Source organism: Lissotriton vulgaris, chromosome 4_1 (assembly GCF_964263255.1).
Source record: "Lissotriton vulgaris chromosome 4_1, aLisVul1.2, whole genome shotgun sequence".
NCBI lineage: Eukaryota > Metazoa > Chordata > Amphibia > Caudata > Salamandridae > Lissotriton > Lissotriton vulgaris.
In genome coordinates, this window is record NC_141691.1 from 1601572114 (window position 1) to 1601599876 (window position 27763).

General features: G+C 43.8%; 1 protein-coding gene across 5 annotated transcripts in view; it reads left to right on the forward strand.

The window, feature by feature from the left end:
- The window catches only part of SULF1 (sulfatase 1), a 290367-nt gene that overhangs the window by 114736 nt on the left and 147868 nt on the right, over positions 1 to 27763 (forward strand). For all 5 annotated transcript variants that reach the window (XM_086965850.1, XM_086965854.1, XM_086965853.1 and 2 more), the window contains exon 3: positions 26103 to 26325. In XM_086965850.1, the coding sequence (XP_086821976.1) occupies positions 26154 to 26325 (172 nt within the window). In that variant the 5' untranslated portion in view covers positions 26103 to 26153. The remainder of the gene's footprint in view (positions 1 to 26102; positions 26326 to 27763) is intronic.

Consider the following 27763-nt stretch of genomic DNA (forward strand, 5'->3'; position numbering starts at 1 on the left):
CAAGTAAGATGAGCAATATCAAAAATATGTGTTATAAAAATACCAATACACGTTATGTATCACCTTGTGGTCTCCGCTTACCAACGCAGGATAAGTCTAATTTTGTTGCCTTTTTTATCCCTTGTCCATGTGATTTTAAATAAGTGGGGTAGTCGTGAACAGACCAGAATTTGAGGCAGTGCAGTTTGTCCTCATCAAAGATGGTTCTGCGTCAGTACATCACCAAACCACCTGGTATTGCGCACAATGACTTCTGGGGTGCGATACCTTCCTCACTGCCAGCACTTTACAAAGCGCTTTGAGGTTGTGCGAAAAGCCATGTAGTCACAATGTATGTATTTCACTGCTACTGGCAAACACTGTGAGGCGTTAGTCCTGCTAGTTGCCCATCTGCTGGTCTGTTTACATCTGTATGTCACAGTCGCTTCTTCACAACGTCCTTTATACGAGTGCTCAATTATGGGTTCGCCAACATCTTGCAATACTCGTCGCCATTCTGTAACATTAGAATTATGCACATCCAAGTCCTCGTCTTTGCTTGAATATGTATTTATTCCTAGATTGCAAGTTCAAACATGAAAACAGTTTAAAACAACCACCACCGCCTGCTCTCCAAGTCCTTCTCATGCCATTCTTATTCCATGTCATCGCATTCTGGATCTCCTAATGCGCTGACCTAGAACACCACAGAGGCATTCTGTATTTTTCCCTATCTGAACCACCACACCTTACACCAACGTCCTTGTTATGGAAAACTAATGATGTCACGTACCTTAATTGGATTGGGGTGACTGGCAGATTGATCTCATAACATGGTGGCCAGTAGGCTGGCAGAGCACAAGTTTGTGATGGCAGAGGCTTAGCAAGTATAAACACAGTTTTCCCTGACTGCAAATAGCGCAGCAAAGTGGTGAGTTTGGTGGTGCAGGCGCACTATCAAACTATAATTGACCCTCTAACTCTAAATTGTGTGTGCAACAGGGAAAGAAATCTATTGGGAAGATGTGGAAATACTAGAAACAAATGCCTTTTTACATTTCCTTTCCTGGACAGCAGCTATTAGCCTGCCTCTTGCCCTGAGAACAGCCGTGTTCTCACGTTTATTGCTAAACCTAGATGTGCAGAAAATCGTGGACTAGTGAATCTCAGATGCTGATTCTGTGAAGGACTTGAAGGGCTATTTTTCATGAACCACCTCAACCATACACTTTACCTCCCTTTTTCATATCTAACATTTGAAAAAGCACAGAAGCACTCAATTTGTAGTTAGAATTGTAATCAGAATTCTAAAAAGTGTAGCAGTGTTACTACAGAAGCAGGTCTGTGTTGATATTATAAGGGATTTCCTTTTTTTTATGCACCGCCAGCATTTTTGGCAGTCATCCCAAATGGAGGGGTGCTATGCAGAGGCGCGTTTACTTCACCTTTCAAGTCTTAACACAACAATCCACCCCTAGATGTTGTTTCTTTCAACAAAGCATAAACAAAAATGGCTGTGCTGTTGAAACGAACAGGATATTGTTCCATTCCTTTTCTTTTTGAGACACAACAGTATGTGGGCTATCACAACAATCAGAACTCACAGCGACCTATGAGGTCTGATTAAAGCAACAGGAGCACCGCAAAAAAATGTACAAACAACTTTGTCAACAGACCAAACAGACTATTGTCCCAAGCCTTTTGTTCCAGCTCTCAGAGCAATTACTGTGGTAATGGATACATGTTTTAGGATTGGGAAAATCAACTCATCCTGTAGCATGCACGTTTGCTCCATGTGTGGTCACGCCAGTCCTAAAAACCATTGTTCCGCATGGGCAGGTGGAGAGACTCTGTAAGATCTACTACCCTGGTGGCAGAAGCCCGATCGCATCATATATGCCCTACACATCCCCTGCATCTTCCACCTTTGTTTTTATTTTAATTCAGGAGAACCTTCCTGCTCTTTGGCGCTCTACTGTTCGATGTAGTTTGTCATAAAGAACCTGTTTATTTGTGTTGAGGTCGTACTTTCCCTTGACTACTGTCTACTTGTACTGGACTTCTCTCAAAGATTCCCACTGGAAGCCTGTCGGTTCACTCATTCTTGTGAACGTATGGCGCTTCCACAGTCATGTTCTTATGCCAACTAACACCAGTTAGGATGTGCAGAAGTGGCATCGCTTGAATTCGGCCTCGCCCAAATAACGTGTTGACGGATGTAGGGAGCCCTGAAGAGTGGATGAGATCCTGGAGCTAAGGCTGTGTATCCCTTTTATAGCACATTCATATAAATGTGCCAAAGACAACTCCAAAAGAGCCACAAGTTGTGGATGGTGGGTTTATATAGGTTTTGGTTTTTGCTTTGCCACCAGTGCACTACCCCATTACCCAGCTCATGCTTTATCGCTAGAATCCAAATTGCTGGAAAACATAAGGCCCTTTGTCAAAGGCCACTGCATTCTGAGGATATTATTGATTGACACTCATCCAACAGGCACCACCTCTTCCCCAACCCCAGTAGTTTATCTGGGAGATGGCTGGGTGTGATTGATTACCCAGTACCTTTCAAGTGAAATAGGGAGCTTTCCAGCACTAGCTTTGTATTCATAAAGCCGAATAATTTCTTTAAAAAGCATTTTCTCTCAGTAGACTGCCCTTTGCTGTGAAGTTGGTGAGGTCCTTTTTCAAGCATGGTCAGGGTCTGATTCTGATACAGTAGAGACCTGCCTGCTTACCTTCAGCTGGAGCAATGATTCAGTATAGGAGATATATGTTTTGACACCACACCACACTGTCAGCGAAGCACTTTCAGTCCTTGTCTCTGAAAAAAGAATGTGGAATCTGCATCTGCGCTTTGGAGTTCACATGGAAATGTGCAGCAGTTGAAGTACTCCTGGAAAGCTTTTGTGAATTGTAACATATGATGATAAAGAGGCATTTCTGCAAATGTTGTTGTACATGGTGTCCACCTGCGCTTGGGAAAAAGTGTTCTTATGGGTGCACTTTTGGTTCCTTTTTTTCTCTCCAGAGGAACAGTATTTTTACCGTGGAGAAACGTGTTCTTTTACACCTGTACCAGTTGTTAGTGTTCCTTTCCCATTCCCACCCTGGAAATAGTGTTGCTCTTGCCCTTGGCAGGAGCATATCAATATTTCCAGAGTGTGAATACCCATAAAGTACGTTTGTCAGTGTGTGCATACTTTGTGGACATTCACACTCTAAGAGTTGATTTGCTCACACAAAAGTCTTGTGTAAATGTGTGTAAATATGTTCACAACTGTTAAAACCACATGTTGTGGTTTCCAAATGCGATATATGCATGGAAAATAGTATATTTGCCATGTGTATATTAAACTTGCAAAAGCTCACCTGTTAGTGAAATGGACCCTCTTTTTGCAGGGTGAAGGAAGATGGTCTATACTGTGAAGACCACTTTGTTGCTGCGTAGAACTCCTTGATATTGAGTGAGTCCATCTTAATGAATTCTATGCATTGAGGAGCTTCTTCCTCTTCAAAGCACTAAGGTGTTTTTTAGGAAAACACCCGGTCCCTCTTTTTATCCACTAAATAGTTATCAAGAACTCCCCATAAGTGGTTGAGGCCACCTAGGGGGTATCCACCTACCGTGGCATGGAGAGGTTAACCTGTGATGAAGCATGCCACGCTAATCTGTGGGTGAGGTAGCACGTGTAATGTTTCAGAGGGTAATGTACGTGTTTACTGTCTTGGATTGACCCTAGCGCTTTTAGTGTGTTCTGTTTCTAGGGAGCATGCGCATGGGTCCTCAGCCTCCATCTCTCTCTCCTGTTGTGTATTCACCATCAAAAGCATTACACTTAGCGACGGCTGCAACTTTGGCAAGATTACACTAGGCATAGGTAGAATCTTTAGTTTGGCTCAGATTGCCAATGTGATGCAGGCTCTTCTCTGGTTTTATGGTAACTCCTAGTGGCTGCCTTATCGAGAGTATATCACAAAACAAGGTATAGATTCAACAGTGACGGCACGGGCCCTCAAAAAAGCAGGGCGTGTGCCAAATAGCCCCCTCCAGGGCGTGTGCCAAATAGCCCCCTCCACTCACCTCTTTGCTGGATGTAAAGCCAGGCCAGCAGATTGCCCCAACAAGCACAAAAAAAGTGACCCAACTGCCAATGGAAAGAGCAGCAAAATACCTCTTCACTTCAAGTGAGAAGCTAAGCCATGTATGTACTCTACCAACATTCAGTAGAAATTCCTATGAGGCATCTTTTTATACCGTGCTGGGCCATTTCCAATGTACTGTGAACCCTATTTTGTTGAATTTTGCAAGGCATGGCCGCACAGTGTTAGCTTCTGCAATGTCCTGCACCCATATTTGGCTCCAATGCCCTTGTCCTGATACCGCCTCGAGGCTGACTGAACTGGCCTTCTTTCTGTATTAATTAATCCTTTTTAGATTACTCCGCTCTGGTTGTAATAATGACCCGCACTCCTGAGCACAGCCGGGAAACTTCAAAGATACGTGGCTGGAGGAAGGAATTTTAAAATTAACTAAATTCCTCCAGTCGAAAAGGTCACTTCATAGAATTGCTAAATCATTGTTGCCGTGTTTTACCAACAAATGTTTCCAGGTAGCACAAAGCAAAGATATGATTAACCTACTTTCTGCAGCAAACTCCGGCTTTCCATTCCAAGACGTAAGAATTGAGCATGGATAAACGGTTATGGAAAGTAAACAACGACCATTAAACTGCATCTTGTTATCCAGCCAGTTTATTATTCTTTGTAAGTGTGATTGGCGTTTTTTATTTTTATTTAAAGTTTTTTTTTCGAATGCAATTGGAAACCGGGAGGCATCATGGAATCTTAGATGCAACATCGGGTTTTCATAAACATTGTGTTGGCAGCGCACATGTGTTCTAAGCGCGCGCGGGCCCGGGTCAGCAGAGGAGGGAGGGATTATTCTTTCTCGATCCCTTGGAAGCATGCATTGTGCGGCGTGGCCTCTGGTGACCAGCTTTCATGAATGGCCGGTTTCACCGCTGGCCACGTCATCTTCTTTCATTCTATCGGCCTCCTTTGTGCGCGCGCGGGAGCGCAGGAATCCGGTATCTTAAAACAAAGTAAATTGGATTGTGAGAAAATAAATGTAGGAAGCAGCAGAGTACTGGAAATCTGCAGTGTCAGAAGCGGCAATCTCGGCCTGATGACGGATGAGCGCTTTCACTGAAGGATAGCCGAGGACACTGGAGGGTTTCCTGGAACTAAACGCCACCTTTGGATTGGTTGAACCACATGCATGCCCGTAAAAACCCAGGACGGGGTATTGGGGGAGGGGCATTATCTCTCCCAGATTTTGGAGTTGTGGGGGCCTCAGAGGAAAATGTCCCACGGCTCCCCCATCCCCCAGTTTTGAAGTGGAATGGAAACTTCAGCTTAACCCGTACCCGAACATTTCTCTCTCCAGCCGTGCTGCGCATCTCATACATTTACTGCAACCACTGCAGGAGAAATCTCTGTGAGGGCTCCCAAGACCTCTTCGTTTTCTTTGTTTTGTCAATTATTTATTTGTGGTATTTGAGTTGTTTGAGTCTTTCCTAAAATTCCTCTGCACAGTCAAGCGCAGTCAGCTGAGCCAGTGGTGACCTTAACATAACGAGCATTTGCAATGCAATAGTCTTGCATTTGCGAGAGTTTAAGCCATTGGCATTGTAAATGACTGTGTTTTATTTATCCGTTTTGATCATTAACTCCTAAATGTAAGGCATGCCTTTTACAATGCCAATAGCTCAAACTCTTGCAAATACGAGGCCTATTTCATTTCAAAGAAGCAGCCACCATTGTCCCGGGCTACTGGGAAAGTGAAAGCGCGCATGGCACAGTGAAGGTTGCAGTAAGCATGTCGTGCCAGCAGTAGGAGACACTTATTAAAGAAAATATCGCTTATAGACTGAATAAGACAGACTGTGTAACAGAAGTAAAAGGTCCAGTCCTCATGGGAGGTTACAAATGAACTGAGCTGCAAGTCCTGAATAAAAATTGTCCCCCTGTGCACCGTATGTTGCCTTTTCGGTATAATAAAGTTAATCAACCAAGTGAACAGATTCACGTTGAATTCTTTAATATATTAGTCTCTTGTTTTCAAATTGTAACGTTATTCATTTGACCAAAAGAGTACGTTCCATTATTCCATAAATATGTACATCAGCATATTTTCATCAATCCCTATGCATTTCGGGCCTGGAGGTAGCCCTTCATCAGTGGACATTTTTATAGAAACAAAAATATATAATCGGTCTGAGTAAGGGGGAAATCCCTCTGCATTCTCAATATCTTAAAACAAACATGCTCTATCTCGAATTTCTGATAATTAGCATGACGCATGAACTTGAATAAAAATAAAAAGTGAACGAAGAATAGAGAGAGAAATACCACGTGTTGAGCATGTGGGGATGTAATAAAACAGTAAACCTTCACCAAAACAATGCAGTGTTGCAACATAGTAATTCGCAAGCGCGTGTCCGAAGTGCATGGCGTGTAATCATATTTTTAGTGTCCACAGACAAACGGTGTAATACTTAATCGGTGACAGTGATTAAATGCGCAGTAAACCGATGTGCAGGAACGTTATTGTGTGCAAGTGTTAATCCACATGTTCAACTACGTGCAGTTACAGAACGTACGAATTGTCTATCACATTATGGGTGAATAGTGAAAGTCTCCAAAATAAAGAGTACTTACTAAAAACGGGCAAACGAACCAGAATCTATACGATTCTGGTCACACTCACGTGCATGCGTTAGTGTGTGTGTTGGTTAATAAAGTTAATGTGTGCAGTCAGTTCCGGTATAGGTGACAAAAACAAAGGACTGTAATGAAGTAAACACGGGGGCCATCTTAAAGTGGAGAATGTTTCAACATACTAAATGGTAAAAATGGTGTGAAATATGAAAGCAAACATATTCAGTGACATGAGACAACAATAAATAAACTGTAGTTGTAGTAAAAGTATTATAAGTAACAAAGAAATTCCATGCGATCATTCAACCTGTGGGTTGCATCGTGCACAGGTATCTTATCCAAAAGTTTTCTCGTTGTATTAATCTGTTTTTGGCATTCATGCCCTCTATGCAGGACATTCATGACCTCTATCAAGTACAGTGAACCGTAATTGTGTGATGTTGTGTCTTTTTTCCAAAAAGTGAGCTGCTACCGTGGATTTCATGTTCTGGGTCCTGATGTTGTTTTTGTGTTCGAGAATTCTGGTCCTGATCTTTCTTTCAGTGTGGCCAACATAACAGAGGCCACAAGGACACTTAAGTAAATAGATCACATTAGATGTATTGCATGTAGCGTTGACCTTCAGCTTGATGGGACTGCCTTTCATGGGATGGTGTATGGTGTTACCCTTCATGATGTTATGACAGTTGCTACAGTTGTAGCATGGTTGTAGACCCTGATGTTTTGTATTAATGGTGTAGGTTTTGGGCTTAGACAAAAGTTCTTTGAGGTTGGGACCTCTGGTATATGAAAAGATTGGAGTCTGTTGAAAGAGGCCTCTGAAGTCAGGTTCTCTACTCAATAGTTGCCAATGCCTCAAAATGATGTTGCGATATTTATTGCGCAAAGTGGAAAAAGTTGAGACTACTGTCATCCGTTTACTGTCTGTTTTAGTTGTTGGAGAGAGCAACTCCTCTCTGTTCAGGGTTTCGCATTTAGTCTTTGCGCTGGTCAGAACAGATTGAGGATATCCTCGATCGGTGAATCTTTTACACATGTTCTCCATTTGTTCAGAACATTCAGAAGCGTCTGAGATGATTCTTTTCAATCTCATAAGTTGAGAGAGAGGTAAATTGTTCTTCAAACTTTGGCGGTGGAAACTAGAATAATGTAATGCGCTGTTACGATCAGTTTCCTTTCGATATAGGGTCGTAGTAAATTTGTTGTCATCATGTTGAACACGAACATCCAGAAAGTTAATGGATTTTCGATCACATGTCCATGTGAACTGTATCCGTTCATTGATGGTATTCAGTTGGTGCAAAAATTTGAACAGCATATTTCCAGGTCCAGACCATAGTATAAAAATATCGTCTATTTAACGTAGAAAGATTTTACCATGTTGAGCCCACAGTGGTTGGTTAAGAATATTATGTTGTTCGAAATAATGCATGAAAAGGTTCGCATACACTGGGGCGGCACAATTGCCCATAGAGGTGCCGCTAAGTTGTAAATAGCACGTATCCTTCCATGTGAAGTAACTTTGGTACAGTGGTTACAAATGAAGACAAGGCGGTACTAAGGAGGGACTAACAAGCCTATTAACGAATCAGAAGCCAGCATTTACAAAGGACAATTATACAAGCCAATGAAAAATATGGGTGGAGAGTGGGCAGAGCTTCAAGTCCATACTCAAATAGAGCATGCCTCACAGAGCAGGGTATGCAGCGTCCAGGCTCGACCTAAAAAGCATTGCCTTTCTAATCTATTGGCTTTGCCAGTGGTTTTTGCCAATGCTGTTTAGCATTGGGAAATAAAGTCCTGATGACTCGTACTAAGTGAATTGGTGGACATCTTGTTTTTGGCTGTTTGTTTACCGACTGCCATTTGGATTGGTAAATGACAAATAATTCAATTTGATCTATTCAGAAGTATGTTTTGCGTTGCCCAGTGACCTAACCGTACATGGCAGCAGCTGAGCCCGCCAACATTAAAAAAAAAAAACATTTTGAAAAGACTGGAAGGGACTTGGGCAGCAACAGAGGAGTGGGTTGGGCAGAAGCAACCAGGAGTGGGTGGATGCAAGGGAGTAACAAAGGTGCTTAAGGCTGGGCCTGGGATACACTGAACAAAAAAAAAATGAAATAAGAGTCAGGCACTGGGTGAAAAAACACAATTAGAGCAGTCCTGGGGAAGAACGACAGATCAAAACGAAGCGTGCCGAAGGGGGAAGGTGTTTGGTGGGGTGGAATCCGGCACATAAGGGAAAGAGTTAAAATATATGCACTTTAATTGAGTTCTAAAAGAAACAACATTGGCAAAGTCAGTAGGTTTTACCTATGTGAGACCTACTGGTGTTGTCAGTGTTTTTTAGTCATGTTGCACAGCAACGCAGGCTGCTGTGCAACACAGCTTAAAGTAAATGAGAACATAACAGTATAGTGTGGCAATCATTGACTGCATCGTAGCCTTTTTTATGTTTGTTAGGCCATGCTGCACCACAGCTGTGGTGCTATGCAACATGCTTAAACAAAACATTGCCAAAGCCAAATAGCTCTGTCAGAGCTATCTAACTTTGTAATTTTGATTTTTTTGTGGCAGACGGCAGGGTCAGAGGTGGCATGAGGGTGGTGGATAGCGGAAGGAGTGAGTAGGGAGGGATGGGTAAGCAACACAAGGGCGGTAGAGAAGAGAGTTGGTGGAAGACCAAGAACAGAGGCTGGAGTGTCGGAGGGCACAAAGAAACTGACAGTGGGGGATAAGCAACACAGGTTTGGGCGAGACCACTGATGTCAGGAGTTGGGAGGGAGTCTGGAAAAACACAGACTTTGGGTGAAGGGCAGACTGACTGCAGACACATTCTCCTGGAGAGCTCGTGTCTAAAATTTTAAAAAGAAGTACCTCTGGAAGAGTGTTGTCAGTGAAAGGATACTGGTCGCACACAGGAACCTGTAGTTAGTCAATGCTCCACTGCAGAGATAGAAACTCGAAGTCTGGAAGGAAGCAATGAGCCGCTGATTAAAGAAGTGAAATCACCCTGCAAGCAAACCAATTGGTAAGTAAGGGCAGGCTCTAAGCTCTCTTTAAGCTTTTAGTCTACAAGAAATTTACTCTGTAAACAGCGCAATCTAAAAAGTAGTTCTTTGAATGGGAACAGAAGCAAAATACAAGTCATCCAATCAAAATGGTGGCAAATAGCCTATGCTTCATGGGAGGGACAAACACAACAGGAAGGCAAGCCACGGAATAAGAAGCACATTATAGTGGCTATGAAGCTAACCATTGGTAAGCAATGGACAAGCTCTGAGCCTACACATTTTGTTGTTGTTGTGGTATGGTTCAGAAGAAACTTTCACTTACCAACAGATTTGGTAGGCGAGACCTAAACATACCATCAACTGCCTTCCTTTACACAACACTTTTTGTGTCTGTGTGTTTATAGAGCGAATGAATATGTGTGTATGCAAAGGTTAATCCCATTTAAATGCATCTGTCTGAACTTCCTTTGGATGGGACTGCATGCATGAGAATGGTACATGTTTTTCAAATATAATGTTACGTTTAAAGGAAGACATGAAATTAATTTATGCTAATGTTGCTGTTGGTTTGTCCAATTTAGCAGAAATATTTTAGGTGAGATGCAGCACCTTAATGAACTAACTAAATAGTTAACAAAACCTGAGAGACCTTGAAGCGCCCGCAGAGTTCGTTACTTAGGTTGGAGCACTCTAGGGAGAAACATGGGATGTGCTCAATATCTTCAGACTGACAACTTTACTAACTGTGTTTGATCTTCATATTTTTGTTAAAAATTCCAAGCAGAAAAGCACACCTTTAAATCGTGTGACTATATATGTGCTTATAGTTCCAGTTTGATTTAAGGTGAGAAGTGCATTTATTGAACTCTGTACTAATGCTAATAAATAAAACAATTGAACACAATACGTTGAACTTTTTCTAAGTTGAAGAGAGGATATAGCTGGGCAGTGGATGACGTGCACAGTTTACAACCAGGAAGTTTCTCATATCCCAGCGTCGCTGCTTGACCACATAGTATTGATTTACTTCATTCTGTATTTTTCTGAAAAAAGCAATTTAAAAGTACATTTAAGTAATTTGGTTCAGGATATGCATTATACAAAAATCTCACTTCTATATGGTTAATATAAAATATTCTTGCTTCACATTTATTAAACCTATTTGGTATATAAAGAAAACATAACAAATTAACAGTTGTTGGGTAACTCTTGCCAATGTCTAGAGGGCATGTGGGTTTGCGTGAATGTTTGTTTGAAAAATACTATGATCTATGAATGTCATTCGATTCAGTGATATAATCATATGTACTTAACCGGAATATTGGAAAATGTTGAAATGATGTATGCTTTTCATTTCAAAGAGTCTGTATTCGATTTTGTCTTGACATTTGTTGTCCAAAATACATCTTTTGGGCTCATACGTACCAAACTTCAATTCTGCATTTCCTAAATAACGAATTCTAAGAAAACGCTATTTAGGAAATTCAAAATGGAATGTACTAAAATTGTGATTTCCTAATAGTGATTCCTACAGGGTCACAATCACTATTAGGAAATTGCTATTTATAAAATGCAAAACCATGCGCTCCTATGGGCTTAAGGCCCAAAGGTACGAATTGTTTTGCATTTCTAAATTAGCAATTTCCTAATAGTGATTCTGACAGGGTCTCAATCAGTATTAGGAAATCGCAAATTTGTTCATGCAAAAGCAAGTGTATCTATAGGCCTAAGGCCCTTTACATCTAAACAAAAAGAAAATGGTGTCCGTGTAGAGTGCTCCAATGCCCTCGGGGCGAGTGCACGCACATGGCACTGCAAAAAGTGCATTTTAGGTGCCTTTTTCCATTTTACACATGATTACCTTCTAATTGGATTCAATGGTAATAGCATTTGGTAAACATGTCCATTTTGCATTTAGGAAATACTTTGTAGATGTGCTAAGGAAATCCTATTTGCGATCTCTTATTTTGGTAATTGCAAAATGTGAATAATACAGAGTAGAAATCGCAATTTGTGAGCTCAACTCTGCTTTTGTACAAATGAAAAGCCTATTTAGCATTTCATAAGGGCCCCAAATAGCAATTGGGTCCATTAAGAAATGCAAAGTGGCTTCGTACATATGGGCCTTGATGGCTTGGCTCGTGCTCTGAGAGTTCGAGCCAAGCCCAAGCCTGGGCTCTGGCTTGGCTCTCACCATGGCTCTCCGTGTCCTCCATCATTTCCCCCATAGATATATGTTCGTGTCTCATACTCCTTACCCACATGCGCCATGAAGAGAAACCGGAGACGTTGCAGCAGGGCGGCACCTATAAGCTGGTGAACTTTTTTGCAGGTCATGTTCTAGCCGGAGCTGTTGCACAAATCTTCTGCAGTATTTAGTCCCGGCCTTCACACTGTCGTTGAAGTGTGTAAAGAAGAAACGTGATTCCCTGTTCAAGCCTCGGCAGGCTCCTTCTCGGCTCGGATCAGGTGGCCACCGCCTGCCACCAGCCTCAGAGTGACAGCTCGACAACTATGGGAAAAAGAGCGTGTTAGGAATCCCTTTCACGGCAATTATGTGTAAGAGATATGTACAGTAGCGAGACTTAGCGCGCCTGGCGGGCACCGTCGCTTCCGGTGTCAGTGCCTGCTGTTGCTAATGCAGTTTGTGTTTGGCTGCCACTTCGAATAGCTCTCCTGTTACCGCTGTTGCATGAACCTCAGCGCTTGACTGATCAGCCCCACTGAATTGCTAAGATTTGGCATCCAACGTGTTACCTTGTTTGTGCACAGTTTGGGAAATTAATTTTTTGCATTTCAAGTTGTGGTGCTTGTGTGTTCTAAGAATTATTTTAAGCAAGCAGGATGGGAAATTCAAATTTCCTAAAGATTTCTCTTTGCAATGTAAGAATAGTTCTCGCATTACTTTTAAAATGTGGATATTCTCAGTACAGTCACCAAAGACAGGTATTCTAAGCTCATTGCTATCAGCAAGTAGCAGCCATACAGCATTACAAGTGACATAGATCATATTATACTAAGTCATGTTAGATAACCATAAGGTACTGACAGTAGCTGTACATTTCAGTTCTTGAGGCAGAGCCTTGACACCAATTTTTGAGGATCCCACCAATCTGGGTGGGACACAAGTCCATCAGTAGACAGAACTATCTGCATCCACTGGATGCGGGCCTCCTCTTTTGCTCAATGAACCCAACAGTTCTCCATGGGTAGTAGCAGCTATTTGACTGTGGGAGCTATCCACCCATTGTAAGGTGATATTGTTAAGAATAGAGTGAAGAGTAAAGTTAAAACGGACCATGTGGTCGATAGAAGTGTGTCATTTGTCCATAGCCTTCACCTGTGAAGTGTCTTCAGGTTTCCTACTAGAGCCCAGATCATAAGGGCTTGACTGCCCCAATCTTCTCAGCCACTGATAGATAGGATACTTCAGTAAGGGTCTATTGGCTCTTTCTAGGTCAGCACTTGTCTCTTCCCTTGTAAGAAAATGCCCTTTTGCCTCACCCAGCCAAACATGCATGTCCTGTCTGAAACAGAGTCCGGCAACTACTATGATTTCTTCCAGTTACACCGTGTTAGGTGATTTGAACCTACACTTCGACTCCCCCTCTGATCATGCAGCTGCTATCCTACTAGACGACTTAGCAGCTTTACAATTAACTCAACGCGTCCCCTCTCCCACCCACGAAAAAGGTCATTTATTAGACCCAATTTTCTCAAACTGCTCTGAAATCACAGTGGACCCAGGCATCACCCTACCATGGACGGACCATTTTTTAATCCCCTTTAAATGGACCACACTTAAACCCGCTCCTCCGGCTCCCACCACCAAACTCAGGCGGGCCTGGGCGTGCCTTGAGGTGGATAAGTGGTGCACAAAACTGGCCAGCTCACAACCAGAAATCCAGGATGATCCCGCCTCAGCAAATCAGGCATACACCAACTGGATCTCCCAAACCCTTGACTGTACGCTCCCAATGAGCAAAACAGTACTGAAGCGGCCTCAGAAAAGCGCCCCGTGGTACACCCAATCCCTCAGGGAAAAAAAGTGCCTCTGTAGAAGAGCGGAAAGACGCTGGCACTTAGACCGATCAGCAGATAACAAAAATCAGTACCGGGCAACCTTAAACGAGTACAAATCCCAAATAAAAAGAGCACAATCGACCTTCTTCGCCGAAAAGATCCTGAACGCTAGATCAAAACCTAAAGAGATCTTTCAAATCATTAAAAAGCTAACTAATCCATCCCCAACAGCCCATGTTGAGAAATCGGTCACCCAGTGTGACGACATCGCCAAATTCTTCTACCAGAAAATAAACAAAATCTACTCAACTTTTTCTTCTTCAAACACCGACCCGCCCACTCAACCTAATAACCCCTCCAGTCCAACGCCTCCCCCCACCCTTTACAAGTTAACTCACTTCCCCCCGCTAGACCTCTCCACTTTAGAATCACTGGCCCTCAGTGTTAAGTCAGGCTCCCCGTCCGACCCTGCCCCTCCGGACATCCTAATGGCAGCATCCCACACTACCCTGCCTGTCATCAGAGAGGTTTTAAACTCTTCCATCTCCTCTGGCACTGTCCCACCCGAGTGGAAACAGGCCATGGTCAGGTCTCTGATCAAAAAACCCAATCTGGACCTGTCTGATCTGGCGAACTATCGCCCCATTTCTCTTCTCCCTTGGCTGAGCAAGGTATTGGAGAAATATGTAAACCAACAGCTGGTGTCCTATCTTGAGGACCACCATATACTGGATCCCACTCAGACGGGTTTCAGACCCAAGCACGGGACAGAAACAGCTCTCCTCATGGTCGTAGAGGCAGCGCGAAAAATCTTGGATCAAGGAGGATCAGTGGCAGTGATCCTCCTTGATCTAAGCGCGGCTTTCGACACAGTGTGTCATGACACCTTACTCAAATGCCTTTCTAGTGTGGGGATTGTGGATGGAGCCTGGGCCTGGCTTGAATCCTTTTTGAGGAACAGGTCTTTCAGGGTTTTTGACGGTGATTCAGCTTCCTCCAGCAGACCACTAAATTGTGGAGTTCCTCAGGGCTCCTCTCTGAGCCCGGCTTTGTTCAACCTATACATGAGACCACTGGCCAGCGTCGTCCGCCCTTTTGGAGTTAACATCATCTCATATGCGGACGACACACAGCTGGTGGTCTCACTGGCGCAAGAGTCATCCCGAACAGCGTCAGGTGGGCTCAGAGAATGCCTGGAGGAAGTGAGGAGCTGGATGACGGCATCAGCCCTGAAACTAAACGGAGACAAAACCGAGCTAATGCTCCTAGGACCCTCAGAACCGGCTCTCCCCCCCTCCCTTTGGCCCTCCAGCCTAGGACCGCCGCCAACCCCAAAAAATGCAATTAAAAGTCTTGGAATGTGGCTGGACAGCTCTCTCTCCTTCAATACCCAAGCCACTAAACTCTCAGCTACATGCTTTTCCATTCTGAGGGTATTAAACAAAATCTTCCCCATCCTCCCCCTGGAAGCCAAACAGGCAGCCATCCAAGGACTCATCCACTCCCGGCTTGATTTTAACAATGCCCTCTACCTGGGTGCACCTGAATACACCCTTCGTAGGCTGCAAACTGTTCAGAACAGCGCTGCTCGCCTTTTACTTAAAATCCCCCACAGACACTCAGTCAGGACCGGCTTAATAAGCCTCCATTGGCTACCGATCCGACAGAGGGTTCTGTTCAAGGTGCTATGCATAGCCCACCAAGCCTTCTGGAACATGGGTCCTATCATCACCCGTAAACTGATCTGTCAATACATCCCGAAGCGGAATCTCCGTTCTAGCCAGATCCTCTTGGCAGTTGTCCCAAGAATAAAGAGATCCAGAACAGGCGGCAGAACGTTCATGTACAACGCAGCTAAGGCCTGGAATGCTCTACCATTTCATCTCAGAGCCACCCAGAACCTTAATATATTCCGCAAACAACTAAAAACTCATCTCTTCACATCTGTTTGCTAACTTATTCCTCTGTCCCCTTCTTGTGCACTGTAGGTTTACGATTTCCCCAGCGCTTGGACGCCCACGGGCAACAACTGCGCTCTACAAATCCCCAAGTTTACAAGTTTATGATGTTGGAGATTGGTCTCCGAGATTGGTCTCCTTGCCCTGGCATTGGATTGGATCCTTACTTCATGGGGGGTGGCTAAAGTCGGTAACTGCATCTTCATGTGGGGGGCCTGCATTGTCTATAGAGCCCTCCTCCTCCTCCTCAACTCACCTATCTCACACTGATGAGACATAGGGCCCGATGTAGGTAGCCCTTTACCGATCCAAAACGGCCGAAAATACCGATTTTCGACCGTTTCCGATCGGTAAAGGGCTACCGAGATGTAGGGGCACATTTTCGGTAATTTTACCGAATCGGTATCATTACCGAATCGGTAAATTTACCGATTCGGTAATATGTACCGAATCGGTAAAAGAATTACCGATTCGGTAATATTTACCGATTCGGTAAAATTACCGAAAATGCTATGTAGGTAGGCAATGTACCCTCTGCACATGGCTTGCAGAATCGGTATTTTACCATGGAATACAAATCCATGGTAAAATACAGATTCCGGTGTGCATGCACATGTGTGCATGCACACCTATGTCATGTGGCAGGCAGACTTGCCCTTAGGGCAGGTATGCCTGCCACATGGCACCTGTGCCTGTTTTGGGGGTGCCAGAGGGTGTCAAAGTGACACCCCCTGCACCCTTGTGAATTCTTTAATTACCGATTCGGTAAATACCGAATCGGTAATGCCTAATCATTCCTATGGGCTTCAAAGCCCATAGGAATGAATGGGCATTACCGATTCGGTATTTACCGAATCGGTAATTAAAGAATTGCTAAGGATTCGGTAACGAATCCAGATGTTGGGACCTACATACCATTTACCGATTTTGAAATACCGAATCGGTAGGATTCGGTATTTCAAAATCGGTAAATGGAATTTACCTACATCGGGCCCATAGTGCTCAGAAGGTGGGCCTGCTCCTGCATGGTACCCTTTCCATGGGTGATGTGTTGAGAGTACAAGGATTCAAGCATTCTGGTGTGACTGTGCATCTCACTTGCAGCTAGCTTGGATTGTGCACAACCCCTCTGCAGCATAGAATCCTTTTTGCCATCTCCCATAACCTTGTACCATCCAACAGAAGTAAGATTGTGATGTGTGCACTTTTTCATGGCAGTAACATGCAATCCAAAAACGAAGTGGGCAAAGCGGAATTCATAACTTTCTTGTTAACCTTGATCATGCTGTAGCTGATTTGGGCTGTTTGATTTCCAAGAGTGGTGTGACATCTGCGACGAATTAATAAATGAGTCATTAATACTGATCCCAGGCCTTCGCATGCCTCGCAAATCCTGGGCCTTGAGGTGTCATTTCAGCGGACTCCTAACTTTACTGCACATGGGAAAAGGCTTTATCCCTTGTTTAGCTAACCTCCTTTTGATGACTCCTTAAGTATTGAACTCTGACCCCCTCTTGCATAATACAGAAAATGTGCTGGGTGGGGTTGCTTTGCTAAATCTTTTTTCCTGAATCTCTGCAGCCTGGCAGCCCACGGAAACATGAGTTGCTGGTGAGACATGAAATGCTTCTCACAGAAAAAGGGCACTCCGGCCCAGATTACAAGTTGTGCAGTACTGGCGGGATGCAAGCTGTCCATCCTTAATTACATGTACCATGCATTAACACGCCACCAGTACCTGCAATTATGAGATATACCGAGGGCCACTGGAATTATGCAGCAGGGGTGGGCCAAATTATGCGTCAGGGTTGAGTAAATTATGTTGCAAGAAAAGGCAAATTATTTTGCATAATGCAGCATATTTTGTGAGCGTATTCCTTCATTATTTTGTGATTTTCAAAGTTGTTAACATTGTCTGGGTAATAGTTTCGCCTCATTAGTACCACATTAACATCAAAATTTAGCAATAAGCAACAAGAAAGTAGTCAACCTCTGCAAAAATCCTTTCACGGTGTTGCAATGTGTTTTGCTGCATTTTTAGTAACTTTTGAAACATTTGAGCTAGAAACAATTTTATTGCTGTTAACATCTGCAGATAAAGCGGCAGACAATGGATTATGTGGCAAATGTTGCAAATCTATAATTATGCCAAAATGAATGGGAAATAACTGTGCAGGCCAGGCAGGCAGAAATCCGCACAAAAGCCTTGGGTAAATGGAGATTAACGCTCCCATTTACCACCTGGGCCTCAGCCCCATGCCATCGAAGCACGCTGAGTTTGGGACTGGGATGTGCTTGTGGGGCTGGTAAGTGCTTGTGTCTGCAGCCCCTGCCCGACCCTTAAGCGATTTTGGAGCCAGATTTTCAAACCAGTAAAATTAGGCCCGGTGTTCCTTCCCCTGGTATATCTGTTGGGGAAACATCAGGCCAGTCGTGATTGGGCAGGGTGATATCCCGCCTAAGCACAGCCTCCTGGAAACTCTTAATCGTGTTCCTGGATGTGAGAGAAAATTGCCAACATCCATTAAATCTAACTAATGGATTATTGATGCATTTAATTTGTAATCCTCCAACCTGAAATGAAAATTACTGTGAGGTTTTTTTCTGTGGTGTGGTTTTACCGGATGCATTCTTCATGCTTAAAGTACTCCTTTACTTCTAATAACATTGAAACATTTGTCAGTGCTCTCTTTATTTACATTCACCAGGCACTTGAATGTTATTTTATAATTGTAATAGAGATAATACTTTACATGGTAAATGTTTGTCATTTTTGAATTGTTAAGGATGGTGGCTTTGTAGTTCAAAACGTACCATTTTTTTAAACAAACTAATGACTCGGGCAGGCAAATGTCCAGGGTAATTGATTCACGTACAGTTCTCTCTACCTAAAATGGGAACTAGTGAAGATGTATGCATTCTTAACTTCTAATCTGTGTGTGATGTCATTACTGGTGTGTTCAGCTGGTGGAGGGATAAAGGCTTGAGAGGTAACTTGCTGGTTCTTCCTAGAATAGCGTTATCCATCTGCCGTAGGCATCGGGCCTTTGCAGTGTTTCTGGATGCTGATCGTTTCTGTTAGTCTAGAAGAAATGCAGAAAGGTTGGTGATGTTAGTTTGGGCTGGTGTCAATTTTATTGACACTGAGGTAAAGTTTCACGCTGTGGGGGCCACTATTCAAACAAGTCCCTGCCAGTGTTTGCACTGCGCAGTCAGGGTGACTGAACTTTCTAGGTCAACATTGTCTGAAAAATGTGCTGTATTGTACAAGTGGTTCATTCAAAGGCTGCCTGCCCTCTTTCACACACATCTTTTCCGACTGTGTGGGGGCTAGAGGAATGTTTTCATTTTTCAGAATGTTGGAAAAGGGAGCCCACGCTTCAGATTGTCTTCACGTGCTGTTGCGTGGACAACTGCATCACAAAGCAGAAGGGTTCAAGTTAAAGTATAACCGTTATTTTTTAATTCATCTTACCGATTTCAGTGGGCCTAAAATTACATGGTTCATTCACAGTAAACGTGTGTGTGTATGCATGTTATATACACAATTTTACTGTGAGTGCACAATGACACACTGTGATTTTGTGCACTTCTCTCACAACATGCATATCTTTTAGAAAGTGGAGCTGATTCTTAGATTATTGATTAAACACTTCTGTGAAAAAGAAGGGGCAATCCTAAGCTTGTACGATGTTAGGGGCACGTTTCTCTGACTCTCAGAATCCAGAGCTCTTAAGTGTGCAGTAAACTATAACTGGTTGCACAGTTGCTACAGACGTGAACCTCTGGCAGTATAGTGGTCCATCACGTGTTTGCGCATCTCAAGAGAATGGACCTATCTATGAGGTTGCTCAGATGATTCAACCAAGCACTGTAGGCCGTAGAGCAATCCTGCTGGAGACGCAAATGGTGCAGGTAGATGATGCCTTCAGGGAGAAGATTCAAGACTGCTGCTGTAACTGCAGTGTAAACATCAGTACTTTACACTTGCATGAGAACTGTGGAGGTTCCATCCCTCCTCACTTCTATAAATGATTGAAAGGTGTTGATTTGTTCAAGAATGTGCCGAACGTAGTGTCTCCCATCCCAGCTCCGTTTACCTTCTTTGGTGTGCTGTGCCACCCTGCAAGCAGCGTAAAAAAAATAAAAAACAGCCGGTAATCTGAGTTTATTATCCTTTTATTTTGTTTCCCGGGCGAGTCTTGGGGATGGGACCTGGGGAGGGCAGGCACCGACGGGTAGTGGTATGCACTGCTATCTGTGCGCATGTTGGTTTGGCCGTCCGTCTCCAACTGAACTTGTCTCCAACCAGAGCTGTGTTGCCTGGTTGGAGACAGCAAGCACAGGCTCCCAGTCTCCCTGGGCGCACAAATGAGCTACAAGAGGAGCAGAAGACCAGCGATGTGGCTGGCTGCAGGCGGAAGGTAAGTTCTTTCTCTTTTTTGTTGTTAGCATCATCTCCTTCTCTCGCCCACCACTCTCCTCTGACACCAGTCGCTACTAGGCTAATATCGTCACTGGGGTAGAGAGGCAGGGCATTGTGATGCCTCAGCAGCTGTTAGCTGCCTGACTGCTAGGTAGGATTGATAGAACTGTGTGGTGACCCTCCCCACTACCCACATGACGGCCACATGACATCCTGCCGGGAGCGAGATGCGCTTGAGGTTCTCCGTTTGCTACTTGTCGTATACAGCAGGGCAGTCTCTTGGGCGAACATATGCGCTCTCTTGGATGAGTTTGGCCCAGTAGTGGAAAGCAGGACTATCTCTCGTAGTGGCATGCTGCCAGCAGTCATGGTGATCAGGAAGTGACTGGAGCATGTCAAAGAAGGGCAAATGCCCAAAAAAAGCCTCTGCAGCATACTTGTTCAGCCAATGCCACTGTCTCCGTCCCAGATCCATGGGTTTAGGCAGGTGCCTGGATCCATTTGATAGTCAGCAGTTTAAGTTAAAATAAACACCAGGCTCAGGCCCAACTACAGGGACCCACTTCTAGGATACACAGAGACGCTGTCTTATTGTGTCATGTCATTAGCAGAGTTGTGTTCTGCACCGCCTCAGTGAGTCCACTCACTCACTTTGTTCTTTTGTATGTTCTGCTTTTCATGGTGTGAATGTCTGTGACTCGGGGTGAGTGTCTGAAAAGTTTCAGCGCTCCGTCCATCATCTCCTTGTGTTTGCTTTGGTCGCCCTAAGTTGCCAGGGTATACCCAGACGTGTGTCCCTTGCTCACTTTGCCACTGGACTCGAGCTAGCCTGACTGATGAGGGGTGTTACCCCAAAGCCAATCCCAGCCGATCCAGGATGCTTGTTTCCGGCCCAGGGAAGACCTGGCTTGGCAGTTTGGGCTGGACTGTTCCCATGAGACACAGGGTCAGACTGATTTGCAAATGGCTGGGTCTGAACTGGGGCGGCGAAGTGAGCTAAAGAACGATGATGGATTCAACCTAGATCTGTGACTGGGGGTGAGTGTCTGAAAATGTCAGCGCTCCGGCCATCATCTCCTTGTGTTTGCTTTTTTCATTTTGTGGTAGGCATGCTAAGAGTGCCTACTATGGCAGACCACCATTTCTCTTCTCTCATAATCTTCTTTTTGTTTGGCAGTCCACCCTTCGATTAAGTAAAAAGAGGGGGCTGCCCTTGTGTCATTGCTCGGGTGTTCTCTGCGGAACTCTACCCTAATCTCAGTCCATCGGATTGAAAAACAGCAGAGCTCTCTTGTGTTGCAGCTCTGTAGCTCAGGGCTTTGAGGCCACACTGGTGGCATGTAGGCACGTTATTGAGGTGGGATTAACATAAAACATAATAAAGCATAACCCGGACATCTCCGCATTCTGATGCAGTGTCTGGAGCATGCAATGCTTAACATTATACGTTAATAATAACAGCTTCCATGCATAGCTCTCTTCCGAGTACTGTAAAGTGAGTTACATGTGGTGCAAGCATTTCACTCGATAGTACTCATCGTATCGTCCTAAGCAGGATGAAATGCTGGTGATGCAAGGGTGGGATTTGTACCTGTTTTACCATAGATCAAACGTGGGGGACTTAGGCTACTGAGCTATTTAACCTGCTTTTTAAATTAAATAAACATACAAAATAAATTATAAAAATTTGTTTTTTAATGCAGGCCCTTGCGTATTGAGCGACAAGGGTTTCTGGCTTGTCGTGGGTGGTTTGCGGTTGTTCTGTGCTGTTCCATAACATTTTCAAAGTGCTTAACAAAATACAAAAAATAGATCTATTTTTGTCGCCATGGAATATGCTGCATATCTTGACTTTGAAAGTAGTGGCTTTCACAGAAAGAGAGATCTGGCTTAGAACAGAACAGATAGCTCGTGCTACATTTCCAAGGTTGGTTAAGCAAACCAAGGCAAGGATGAAAGAAACACTTTGTGGTTAATCATCTGGAAGTAAGCCAGTTTGTTTTCCTCGGCATATTTTAGCATGTATAATAATAGTTTCATTTGCTGTTCTTCTAGTGAATGATTGCGGTTTGTCTCACTTCACTTCCCACCAAGCCCCCGGCCCATGTGCTGCCATTTTGCACACTTAATTAGTTCTACCTAGCCGTATAGCCCTGGCTAATGTTGCGTGCCTAAACTCTCCCTTAATAGACAGGCTCAGGTGTGGAAGTGCCGCCTCTCTGATGAACCCTGGCATATTATGATTAAAGGCTGCTGCAGTGCAATTCCCAGGCCTGCCCTCTTGAGACGGCTTCTTAAAGAGTGATGGTGTATTTCTGTAGTCTGTCCAAGTCCAAAAACGGCACTGCTTTTAGAGCTGCAGCGTTCGGGCACTCGTCCAATCTTCCCCTCATGAGCCTTGGGATGTATTTTTTTTCTCCGACAGCCGAGCTGGTAATGCGAAAGAAATGTTAAAATGTAGCAGGGCGACCTTTGCTCTTCATGCCTCGCCATCGCACGCAGTTGGTAGGACCGGGTGTGCGTCAGGGCCTGCAGTCGGGCGTGCTGTTTGCCTTCCAGCCGCTGAGAGGACTCGACGTCTCTGTTACCTGCAGAAGGACCACGGGCTCGCCAGCGGTGCTGTGCATTATACATGACGGTGACTGATGGGAGCTCCTCCGGCCCTTCCGTGCTGCCTCTGCAGTGAGAGCGGCGTCACCGCAGGCGCGAGCTCCGCGCGCCCCGGATGCGTCACAGCGCCGGAGCCCGCTGTCTCGTGAAGGTGAGTTAGCCAGCACCGCACCTGCCCTCACAGTCTGTCTGTTTCCGAGCCCTTTAGGCCGGCGGGTCATGGCGGGAGCCGTGACGTGTTTCTGCTCTCTGGTCGCTCCACAGCAGGCCACAGAGAAGGATGCTGCTGACCCCGATCTGCAGACGTATTTGTTTCCCGAGCTACAGTACTTAGCTCGATTGATGTATGCATGGCCTCCTTGGTGAAGGAAAGCTGCGTCATTTGAGAGCACACCGGTGTCTTTAGCTCTCTACCTGGCTCTCAGGTTCTCCTTTCTTTTACTTTTTAAGAGGTCCTTCGTCTGCAAATGCTGTAAACACCACAGACTCCAGGTATGTAGGGACCTGGGTATACTAACTTCTATGGGAATGTGCTCCGATACAGAATGAAACCACCTGAACTTCAAAGTGAGGTAAAACAAAGCACTAGGAAACCCTGCTCGATTGTCCCACAAACTGATAGGTGAAACATTCTCTCCAGTGGTGGGCTGTTGTCATGAAATACAAAAAACGATATTAGTCTTGTGGGATCAGTAGAACTTTGCACATCTTGTCTTAAGTTAATTTAACACTTTGTAATTGGTATCAAAAGGGGAAAGTTATGTTGTGTCTGGAGAATACACTGCCGTTTTGTAAAATGGGAAATTTCGAACTTGGCTGTGGGCTCTGAAAAGCGGGAGGGTCAATGGCACGTGGTTGATTTTGCGTTAGTCCAACCAGACACTGGTTGATACGTTATGTCTTCTAGTTTTCATTCAGTCCACTCCACGACTGGATGACGTCTCAAGCATTGGGTGAAATGAGAACGGGCCATCTCACATCCGCATTCAGGAGCAGATCTTTGTTGTTCTAAAACAACCCTGAGTTTTTCCTTTTATTTTGAAGGGATGAGGGGAACATCACTTTTAATTTAAAAAAAAAGAAAACCAGAAACACCCTGTGTCTGTATCTGTAACAGCAATGCAAACGTGCCACTGTGCGGAATGGCCGGGATCTTAACCAGCTGAAAGGTTGATGATTACGGTAGTGCTCACATGGGTCTCAAAGTAAGTAAGATATGGATCCTGAAAAGGATGACACTTATTGAACACCAGTTTATTTATCGATTTTTAGAAATATATATGATGAACAGTAGTAGCAGGTGAATAGTGCCACATTTTGAAGCTCCTCCCCCATCAGGAAAAACCGGCAGGTGTATCACTCTTGTAGGCGGACACTGTGCTGCATGCAGTCTTGGAATGTTTTGTATAGGACATTACACATTAATTGTTGATGACTGCAGAAAGAAACATGCCCTGCAAAGACTAAAGGATAACCCATTACAAGCTTGTGCTCTGGTTAATTTCTTTTTAGCATGCATATACTACAAAAAGAAAAAAGAATATTGCTGAAACATGGCAGCCATGTGCTTCGCAATGAAAATTTTTAAATAAAAAAAAGTATCATGACATATAGTTTAAAATTGTATGGGTGCTTTCTAGTGAGCTGGTGTGCTTAGAGCCGTTTAGTTGGGAAATATGATTCTTTCTGAAATGAAGAAAAGGTACCTTTGGCCTAGAATGATTGTAACATGAAGATATAGTATAAACATCCAAGGGTGACTGAAAATAAATAAAAAATTAAAAAATGATGAGCAATGGAAAGAAAGAAGCATTAACAAAGTAAAGTAGTCACCAGCCAGGGCTGGCACTGAAGTGCATTTTACGGCAGGATATGAGCACATCCGATCAGGCAAAAGGCTATCACTCACAATGCAATAGAGGCTTGGGCTGGAGCGGGCTGACTCTTTGCCGTACACCGCGGGTGGCCAAAAGTAAAATATGAATGTCCTTTGTACAGTCGATTGGATGAATAGTGTTGCCCCAAAGTATGTATATATTTTTATTTTTATATTAACCTTTTAATCACACAAGGTTGGTGAGCCAATTTAAACTGTCTCTAGGCCATATCTGAAAAGGCAGGGGTTGCAGCAGAATATATTTTATTTGTGATAGGATAATTTTTTCTAGAGGGTGATTGTTTGACAATGGTTTGAACAGAAACTCACTGGCACCATATTTTGTCAGATGTTAGGCTGCAATGATGTATTTAATGTGACTCTACTCCCCTGCTGTCTAAGAGAACATCGCTCTGCTCACAAGTGTGCGACCTGTTTTTTTCGAAGGTTCGAGTGACATTGTCGAAAATGGATGGAGTGAGCACCTTCTCTAGTATCCAAACTAAGCAGGAAACACTGTGTTCCCATATTATTGATCCACACTCACTCACTCACCACACTCACTGCAGGTCTCACACCAGCCGCTTAAACACACCCAGTAGGAACAGAGACTCTACAAATCTGAACTTTTTTAGGAAGCATGAGTTTTAGTTTTGCTTGTCAGATGTTTAAACTTTAAGGAATTTATTGGGCAAAAAAGCAACATAAATTATTCACACATGAAATAATGTTATAGCCAAATACGACTTTCAAAAGGAAGGTGAGAAGCATTGTAATGGACTTGATGACGTTTATGTCTTTTATGTGTCATTCCAGACATATGAAGTCCATTGTTCATTGAAGCGTTTGACTGGCTATTACAGACATTTTTCTAACAATGAGCAACATCGATCCAGTCCTTTTCAAATAAAATAAGGGACTGAAGAGATTTTAAAACTAGTAGCACGCGAGTGCAGTAGCAGATGGGGTTCTGAAACACTGGAAAGGGCAGGGCAAGAGGGTGTTTATGGAAAGACTAGACATTTGAAGAGAATAGTCTTCAGAACATGCCAGGACTGGAGTTAGGTGACCAGGGAATGCATTTGGGATCAAAGTAGTCTGTTGTAATAAATCAGTCTACAGGTATATTTTTCTACGTACCACGGTTCCACTTTGTGCTATATTGTCGTTTTTCTATCTCATGTACTGCACTTGATGGTAAATTGGTATATCGTTATAATCCTTGAAGATAGTTTAGTGAGTTAAGTGCTCACTGCTCTACTCTTAAGTGTATCTTAGAATTTTAATTGCATTGACTTAGCCTTTTCCTCTGATACTTCTGAGATTGATGAAATTAGTATCATTTTCAAATGCTTAATAAATTGTATAGAGCCATGTTCTACGTAAAACACTATAAAAAAGGAGGTGTTCTATACATTACAGATTTTTGTTGCCCTTATATTGAACTAAACTGCTTCTGAACAGTGTTCCCTCTTTTTTCCCCAACTTAACAGAGCCTGAAGGACCAGTATCTTTAAAAGTGGTGTGCTGTGGACTTTAAATCAATGGCTACTTCCTGCGCTGCACTGGTCCTGGCTGTACTCTGTGCTGCACTGCTCGGAGGATACTGCACTTCCGTCAGAGCGCCACGGTTTCGAGGCCGTGTGCAGCAGGAGCGGAAGAACATTAGAGCAAACATCATCCTCATACTCACAGATGACCAAGATGTGGAATTGGGTAAGACGCACACATGTAATATTACTATACGAGCAAACACGAAGCCGGAGACTATGTAAATTCTGTGGGTGTTGCAGGAGATCAGGGAATGGTCAATGTATGGGCCTGGCGGTAATACTCTTTCTTTTAAAGTGTTACTATCGAAGCAATATTCTCACACTAGATATTTTAAATGGTGAGTAGTACTCTTGCAGGTGGTTCTTTTCTAAGCCCTATTTTTAAAAAAGAGTCCGGGGTGAGCAGCCACCCGCTACTGAGGGTTTCTTGGTATTTTATTTATAAAGTTTTATATAGCGCGCAACACTGCTTCTCTTCATCGCAGTCATGAAGATTTAAAGCTTCTTTGGTATCTGGAAAATATATATATTTTGCCATGCACTCAATGTGGGGAACAGCTTATGCACTCAATCTCATTGAACGGTGGTATAAATAAGTGAATTAACGAATAGACTGGCGAATTTCCGTTTTGAGAATTGAAGTGCCATGAGGTGCTTCCTGGATTGGAGACGTGGTTCAAATGGAAAAGTGGGGTTTTTCATTTTTCTGATGGTGGATGTTCTCAGTGTGAATGGCTACTGGAGTGGCCTCCTGTTCTGTACAGGAACATACCTCCTTTTTGGGCGCACTGAATGTGTGCTAGACTTTAGTCTAATGAGCACTGAAAGCGCTGAAGGGTGTAGAGTTTTGTCTCTTAGACATCTTCTCTACCCTGTAGTTAAGACAAAGTGTTTTTTAACACACCCTTAGAGTTAAAGTGGAGATTGTGGAGCACACTTGTGATCTGACAACTGTGCCCCAGAGTTTGATTGGCCAAAGAGGATAGTTTTACCAATGGGACGCTACAAGAGCTAGGGTGGAGGCGTTTTGGTATTTGAGTGAATATTGGAGGATGGAGATGAGGTTTGTCACCCCAAACAGTCTGAGCTTTGTCACAGTAGGCACATTTGCACTGACGGCACCTCAATTGATGGCAGACTCAAGATTTTTCAGAAATAGGAGATGCGCTATGGTTGTTTTGGGTTGAAGGAAAGTCCAAACATTTGAACCTCTTTGATCCCGATAATGTTTGTGACCTTCCCAGACTATTCACCCTTTGTCTTCTGAACATTCAGGCCTGATGATGCTCCGAAGTAGTTGTTTCATTATGGGATGATTGCCCTCCTTGATGCAAGTAAATAATATAGAAATGCTTGTGATGATGTGGATTCTGGGTTTGCAGCAAGAGCAGAATGATTCAAGAAAGCCAGCAGAGAAGCAGGGAAGTTGCAGTATTGTGCAGCCTTGATTTAGTTCCATCTTCAAGGAGTTATCATGCTTTCACTAAGGTAGGGAGTCTGTACGCCACTGTGTCCCAGTGGTCCACTTTAGGGCTCATTCTGTGACCCCATGGTAAGATTGGTTTTGGAACGGGTTGTCTATCCAGCTTTGCTAACTGTCT